Consider the following 8,119-nt stretch of genomic DNA (forward strand, 5'->3'; position numbering starts at 1 on the left):
GCTAGTGCAGAACTCAGCATCCAGGTTGCTCACTGAAGCACGATAGTTTGAGCACATTACACTGATCCTGGTCTGACTGCACTGGCTGCCAATTAGCTTCCGAGCCCAATTCAAAGTGCTGGTTTTGACCTATAAAGCCTTAAACAGCTCAGGACCGCAATACCTAAAGGATCTTCTGAGGCCCTCCTTCGTGTGCTGCCTCCTCCAGAGGTACGGAGGGTGGCAACAGAAGAATGGGCCTTCTCCACAGTGGCTCCCCATCTGTGGAATGCTCTCCCCAGGGAAATTCGCCTGGTGCCTTCATTGTACATCTTTAGGCACCAGGCAAAAAACGATCCATTTTAACCAGGTTGATCCAATTTACATCCTATGCCCTTTAAATAGTGATGGGGGAGGGGCGCTATTGGCTTTATTTTTATTAGGTATTTTGTGGTTGTATATCTTGATTTTATTCTGTAAACCGCCCTGAGACCCCAGGGTATAGGGTTGTTTATTAAATAAAAAAATAAAGAAAAAAGAAAAAGAAGAAGACGTAATGTAACGTGTTGCGAGATTGCATTCATATCGGGGCCAGAAATGAGTTTGGGGTGCCATTCCGACGTTCATTTATTTCGGAGCAACCCCAACTTGAATTCATCAGACATGCACGTTTGATTATTTTGACTGGCTAGGCTGGAACGCGGAAGCTGAGAAATTGAGCTTGCTCGCTGCCATCTGGGGGACTATTCAGACGTGAGCAAGGAAGCAAGGCGCCGATGGCGTGCTAAAACTATGCCCTGGCCGGTGGAACCCGGGACCCACAGGGGAAGCGGGCACTTGGCCGGGAGCCGTTTTTCTCTCGCAAGTAAGTGAATACGCCTTGGACACGAGCAGCCCGGGGCGCTAGGACGCTTGCACGGGGAAGAGGAGCGCACAGCCGCCTCGAACTCGCAGCCGTCGCGGCTGCTAGATCTCAAGGCTTCGCGCGCTGCCGCTGTGCTATTTCGGAAGTCACTCCACGCCCCCTTCAGGGGAGCGTAAGGAATGCGGTGTCCTTTCTGCGCCCGAATGGAGTGATGCTACCCGTGCTCCGGCCGCGCGTCTCTCCACTGTGCTCGGTTGTCTGTTCCTGTTATGCCCGTGAGCGGGTCCAGCGACCCCTCTGCGTCACACCGCTGGGTTGGCTCGCAGGTAGGAGTGCACAGGAATGCAAAGCTGAGCCTGCAGTCCTCGGCGCACTTGTCCCTGCATTAACTCGGTGGGGTTTACTTCCGAGTAGATATGCAGCCGCCACTCTCCAAACTGCACGGTAGGACCCAGGGGGTCGGTGCATCTTCTCTTTAAAGTTGCTGCAGATAGAGGGAGGGGGTGAAAGCAGCATATTGTTTAATTTCTGCCAGCCAAACCAACCAAAAGGAAGAACATCAGAAAAACACGTTGCTTAAATCCAGGGAATTTAATACAGAAACATGAATTTTTTAATGCTGTGAATCACCCCGAGAACTTTGGATGAAGGGAGCTATGCAAATTTAATAAATAAATTTAAAAATTGGCAAATTCTGAACCACCTTCTGTAATCTCTGCTTAGAGCTGTTTCCTGAGAGGGAACCATACAGCTTGCTCCTATGCATATTGACAAAGTCTCACTGCACTAGATAATTAGGTACTGTCAAGCAAATGCAGCCATCACAGTGTAATCACTGAGTTCAATGGTGCTTCTTTCCCAGATAAGAGGATAGAATGCAGTCTTCATCACATTTACATTGATGGGAAGTAGCACATGTGAGATGCTTCCAGCCCCTGCCAGCATTTCTGCCAATGCCAATAGCAGACAGAAACATTTCTATCAGCTGCATCATGTTGCCTCCAATATATAGAGGCTGGGTTCTATAATGCATTTCTGAAATGTTTCAGTAGTTGGAACCCTAGCAGCTGGTCAAAAAAGACAAATGGTATGTTGATAACACTTACCTACCTCTATTTTGCTCATTTGGGGCATTTGATTTCTTCCCTTTTTGAACTGCATATATATATTGAAAGATGAGCATAATCACAATTTCATACAATCTAGTTGTCAAGCGAAGGCTAAGCATACTTTGAATTGCAAGCTTTAACCCTCAACCTTCCACATAGCTACAGGCCACTCCTAAATACACATACTTGCATCTAGTGAACAAAGATTTACTCCCACATATGTATACATCAGTCTCAGATCTTTGACCAGATGCTCTTTGTCTTCATCACTCTGCTGCTTTGATGTCAGGTGCAGCCTGTGGGTGGAATTAGCGAGGGAAGAAGCTTTTCTACAGTGGAACTGGGTTGTCCTGCTTGCTTCCCCCGTCTGACTCATCCATCTTTGCTGCGAGTCCTGGAAGACCTCCCTGCCTTGCAGACCATTTTCCACTGGCCTGGGAGGGCGGGGCCCTGGCTGACTCCAGCTACAAAAGCTGAGACTGAAGAGGCCAGAGACTAACTCAGGTGTCTCTTAGTGCAGACCCAGGTCATTTGAGCCTGACTTTCCACAGCCACCACCCACCCTGAACCATCATTGGCAGGATTTGCAGCAATAACAGCAGGCATGTTCTATGCCATAGGTAGGCAAACTAAGGCCTGGGGGGAGGATCCGGCCCAATCGCCTTCTAAATCTGGCCCGCGGACAGTCCAGGAATCAACGTGTTTTTACACGAGTAGAATGTGTCCTTTTATTTAAAATGCATCTCTGCGTTATTTGTGGGGCACAGGAATTCGTTCATTTCCCCCCCCAAAATATAGTCCAGCCTCCCACGAGGTCTGAGGGACAGTGGACTGGCCCCCCGCTGAAGAAGTTTGCTGACTCCTGTTCTATGCTTACGATATTTTTTTTCCTCTCTTGCTAATTATGCTGCTTTAAGATTCAGGTAGGTAGCCGTGTTGGTGCTACTGAACTATTTATTTATTTAGCTCTAAGTGTGCATTTTATATTTGACTTCCTTTAGTAATGTTTTATTTTGAATTTTTTTTAAAAAATGTTAGCTTTGTTAACTTTGCTGCACTAAGTGTGCATTCTGTAGCTGACCTGTTTTGTAATCATTAATTTTGAAATCTTTAAAATATTTTAGTTTGCTGTTAATTATGTTGCTTTGAATGTAAACTTGACTTTCTTCTGTAATGTTGTTTGGGTTGCTTTATTTGATGTTATAATGTAGGTTTGTAAACCACTTTGAGATTATATATTATATATATAATCAGTATAGAAATGAAATGAATAATTCGCTGGGGCTGCACCTGCCATCAAAGCAGATTGTCTTCATCAAAGAGTATCCACCATCAGAGCAAAAGATAGACAATATATGAGAGAAACCACCATTTCACATCCCCTCACTCTTTACTCTCAGTATACTTACTGTTCAATCCTAGCATTGTTGTCATATGGCACATTCCTCTACATGTTTACTTGTAAGCAATGCCCAGTGGACTCAATGAGGCTTACACTCACATGTGTAGACAGGGTTGCAACACAACAGCCTTTCCTATACAGTGGTACCTCGGGTTAAGTACTTAATTTGTTCCGGAGGTCCGTTCTTAACCTGAAACTGTTCTTAACCTGAAGCACCACTTTAGCTAATGGAGCCTCCTGCTGCCGCCGCACCGCCGGAGCACGATTTCTGTTCTCATCCTTTAGCAAAGTTCTTAACCTGAAGCACTATTTCTGGGTTAGCGGAGTCTGTAACCTGAAGCATATGTAACCTGAAGCGTATGTAACCAGAGGTACCACTGTATAGTGAAGCTGACCTAAACTCATTGACTGCAGCAGGCTTAGAAGTGCCAAACTGAATCTGGCTGCTAAAGATACTTCCTTTAAAGGCAATTTACATTTGGCACAAGAGGCTGTGATGCATACTGTGAGGTGAACAGGAGTCTGGCCATCTTGCACTGGCCAAAATGGGAGGACTATGTAACTGGACTACATAAACCCAACCTAAGAAATAATGTCTGGCATTTATTTCATTTTCATATTCTTTTTCAATACTCATTTTTTCAGTCGCCAGTATGAAACTGTTTGCTTCCAGAAAATAAGCAAATGCAAGTGGAATTGTAGAGTGCTCTAGCAGCCTCAAAATACTGTCATCAAGTCCTAAAACCCCAACATAGTTCTTGTATAAATACAAAGCAATAAAAAAGGCTAAAATTTATTTCATAATATAACATAACTGAAGATATTTAAATACTCTTTGCAGTGCACACTGTGTTCTTTTATCCAACCATGGATCTCTTTCTTCCCCTGAGCCGCACTTCATCCAGTTTTTTAATCACTGGAGCCGATTTTTTAGATATAGCCGAGTACTTCTTCAAGAGTGCTTTGAACAGAGCTTCTGTGTTCGGGTGGGTGCTCAAAAAGGCTTTCTCCAAAACATACAAATCAACACCCTTGTCCTCAGGTAGGGCAGAAATAAAACTCAGTCCAAAATCTATTAATACCAGCTCCATCTTTTTTGCTGGTGGTGGTCGTAGCAGCATGTTAGAAGTTGTGAGGTCCCCATGCACAAGATCTTCATCATGCATATGTGCCAGAATCTCACCAATCTTCTCTGCTAGCAGAATAAGGGTGCTTGAATCATTTCTAGTTTGCTGTTCAGACATAATATAGTCCCGGACTGTAGTCGAGCCCACAATATCTTCAAGATAAATACAATTGGAAACATAGTCCACAAAGTATACAACAGGTGCAGAGATCCCTAAAAAAGAAGAGTACAGCCATAAACAATTAGTCCTCAGCTTTGTACATCAACCAAAAATTATACATCATAATTAGACAGCCTCAAATACAGACAAGTCTTCAGAGCAAATAAAGCTTTTTTTGCAGTGAATACACATGCAAATTCAAGCATCTGTAATCAGTCATTCACCTTGTCAGGTAAAGAAACTAAATGCTGCTTTCGGCCAACCAAACCAGTTCCTGTACATAATCTACCTTAAATTATACTGGTTCTAACAAGTTAAGAAGTCAAGACAAAGACTATCCCTGCTTCAAGTCTCCAGAACACATGCAAGAACACCTCTGTGTTACGGAGGTTGCAGGCATATTTCTCATTTAGTAGCCCTCACAGCTCTATAGCAGCCTTCACTGTGTTGTGGCAAGACAGTATAAGCTGCAGCTACACATCTTAACTTCTTTTCTGTCACAGAATCCAGGGGATCTTGGAAGAGGGTGGTGTGTAGCGAGGCAAAGGAGCTAAGAGTATGTAGCACATGTGAGGGGCTTTAAAACCAATGGAGCCACCACCCCATTAAGAACAACACAGTTATCTCACCCTAGCTATGCATAGTTCTGTCATTTCAGATTCTGAACTTCCTCAACATACCTAGCAAAACTTTGAAGATTAAAACACAGCTTTTAGAAAATGTTAACAGAAACATTCCTTGTACATTCCTAGCCCAAGACCGCAGTACTCTCTGAAACATTGGTTTTCAACTAGTGGGTCAGGACCAACAGCAGCGGTACCACCGCCATGAAAATATATGGACAAAAAAAGTGGGTCTGCAAATGTGTGTTGGGTTAAAGGTGGGTCCAGGGCCCAAAATGTGAATGAGTACTGCCCTAACACAGAGGCACTGTTCAAGACATGAGTAATATTTTTTAAAATAATTAATGTCCTAATAATGCATTACTCTTAAGTATCTTTAAAACCGTTTCTCCTTTTTTGTCATCCATTGGATGCTTCCTGTTTCTCATGTGTGCCAATCCAAGTTTGGGCTACCTGTGAGTGGTCAGAACAAGTGTATAAGATGCTTTTCACTGAACTACAAATCACACACCACCACCCCCATACAAAAATAGGGAACAGAGAAGAGTGGCTTTATTTTTTTTAACAAGCCCACGGGGGGGGGGGATCTGTTAATCTTGGGGGTGGGGTGTTCTTTCCCCTTCCCCAACATTACCAGGGCACTTTTTAGATCTACCAAGCAGACTTAAAATGTATTTATTATCCTCCAACGAAAGTAAGCACCCTTACGAACTTTTGGAAGGGGCGAAAACAACAGCGGCGACCCTGTTTGTTGGGGCGCCTGCCTGTCCAAAACACCTGTGGCTTAGCCCACCGCCTTCAATAACCAGTCTTCAGCTTCTTTGCCTATTGCAGGGGGGGATTAGTTTCGGTCACTAACGACTGGAATCGAGCCGCGTGGCTGCTTTGCTTGCAATTCCCAACCGCACTCCTTGCAAAGAGGTGGGCCGGCCATGCAATTTAAAGGAGATGGAATCCCAGCCCGCGCGCCCGCCCTCCCTCCCCGCGCAGTCCGGTCTCGAGGCGCGAGCCCACCTGCCCGCCGGCAGCGAAGCAGCGAGCGGGCCTCCTGCGCCGTCCGCCTGCGGCTCAGGCGCTCCTCCAACAGCGGGTGCCGGTAACGCTTCGGGAAGCGGTGCTTCGCCACCGTTGGCCGGCCTAGGAAGAGGCCCCGGTAGACCCGGGCTTCGGCTCCCTGCTGGATCATCTCCAGCCCCGCCATGGGCGGAACAGCCGCTGCCTCGGGCTCGGCGACGCCCGCGCTCCCCTCAGCCAGCACAGCCGCCATCTTGGATGCCAACGGCCGCTCTCTCCGAGGTGGATTGCGCGTGCGCCTTTCCTCGAGGATTCTTACGTACGGCGCGGGATCGGCTAGTTGGGCCGCCGGAAACAGCCGAGTCCGGAATCCGAACTTGCCGGAAACAGCCGAGACCCGAATCTGCACTTGCCGGAAACAGCCGAGCCTGGAATCTGAACCTGGCAGACTTCGCAGTCCGTTTGCTTCCTAGTTGAGCCCAGCGGTGCTTTCAAGTAAAAGTATTGGGCTGTATATGTATCCCTTGATCTCAGTCAGTGGGGCATAGCGGTTAATGCACTTTGCTAGGATGCGGCAAATGTCTGCCTTGAGCCAGACATCCTGGAGAGTGAAGTCAAATGGGCCTTAGAAAGCACTGCAAATAACAAGGCCAGTGGAAGTGATGGTATTCCAGCTAAACTATTTAAAATTTTAAAAGATGATGCTGTTAAGGTGCTACACTCAATATGCCAGCAAGTTTGGAAAACTCAGCAGTGGCCAGAGGACTGGAGAAGATCAGTCTACATCCCAATCCCAAAGAAGGGCAGTGCCAAAGAATGCTCCAACTACCGCACAATTGCACTCATTTCACATGCTAGCAAGGTTATGCTTAAAATTCTACAAGGAAGGCTCAAGCAGTATGTGGACCGAGAACTCCCAGAAGTGCAAGCTGGATTTAGAAGAGGCAGAGGAACCAGAGACCAAATTGCAAACATGCACTGGATTATGGAGAAAGCTAGAGAGTTCCAGAAAGACATCTACTTCTGCTTCATTGACTATGCAAAAGCCTTTGACTGTGTCGACCACAGCAAACTATGAGAAGTTCTTAAAGAAATGGGAGTGCCTGATCACCTCATCTGTCTCCTGAGAAATCTCTATGTGGGACAAGAAGCTACAGTTAGAATTGGATATGGAACAACGGATTGGTTCAAAATTGGGAAAGGAGTACGACAAGGCTGTATTTTGTCTCCCTGTTTATTTAACTTATATGCAGAATTCATCATGTGAAAGGCTGGGCTGGATGAATCCCTAGCCGGAATTAAGATTGCTGGAAGAAATATCAACAACCTCAGATATGCAGATGACACAACCTTGATGGCAGAAAGTGAGGAGGAATTAAAGAAAATTTTATTGAGGGTGAAAGAGGAGAGCGCAAAATATGGTCTGAAGCTCAACATCAAAAAAAACGAAGATCATGGCCACTGGTCCCATCACCTCCTGGCAAACAGAAGGGGAAGAAATGGAGGCAGTGAGAGATTTTACTTTCTTGGGCTCCATGATCACTGCAGATGGTGACAGCAGCCACGAAATTAAGAGATGTCTGCTTCTTGGGAGGAAAGCAATGACAAACCTAGACAGCATCTTAAAAAGTAGAGACATCACCTTGCCAACAAAGGTCTGTATAGTAAAAGCTATGGTTTTCCCAGTAGTGATGTATGGAAGTGAGAGCTGGACCATAAAGAAGGCTGATCGCCAAAGAATTGATGCTTTTGAATTATGGTGCTGGAGGAGACTCTTGAGAGTCCCATGGACTGCAAGAAGATCAAACCTATCCATTCTTAAGGAAATCAGCCCTGAGTGC

At 45.7% G+C, this 8,119-nt stretch overlaps 1 protein-coding gene across 1 annotated transcript; it reads right to left on the bottom strand.

Annotated features, from left to right (window-relative positions):
- Nucleotides 1–4,134: 4,134 nt before the first annotated feature.
- Nucleotides 4,135–6,764, bottom strand: TP53RK (TP53 regulating kinase). The gene is made up of 2 exons (XM_083619173.1): nt 6,279–6,764; nt 4,135–4,694 (listed from the first exon to the last, which is right to left on the bottom strand). The coding sequence occupies exons 1-2, from the start codon at nt 6,529–6,531 to the stop codon at nt 4,213–4,215; spliced, it is 735 nt and encodes a 244-aa protein (XP_083475299.1). The 5' UTR covers nt 6,532–6,764; the 3' UTR covers nt 4,135–4,212.
- Nucleotides 6,765–8,119: the final 1,355 nt, after the last annotated feature.

This window comes from Podarcis filfolensis (assembly GCF_964270895.1).
Source record: "Podarcis filfolensis genome assembly, chromosome: 6".
Lineage (NCBI taxonomy): Eukaryota > Metazoa > Chordata > Lepidosauria > Squamata > Lacertidae > Podarcis > Podarcis filfolensis.

Excerpts from the sequence above, each read along its gene's own strand:
- TP53RK (XM_083619173.1), bottom strand. The coding sequence starts at position 6,531 with ATGGCGGCTGTGCTGGCTGAGGGGAGCGCGGGCGTCGCCGAGCCCGAG. Across the intron at positions 4,695-6,278 it reads GCTTCGCTGCCGGCGGGCAG|GGATCTCTGCACCTGTTGTA; the intron begins GTGGGCTCGCGC and ends CTTCTTTTTTAG.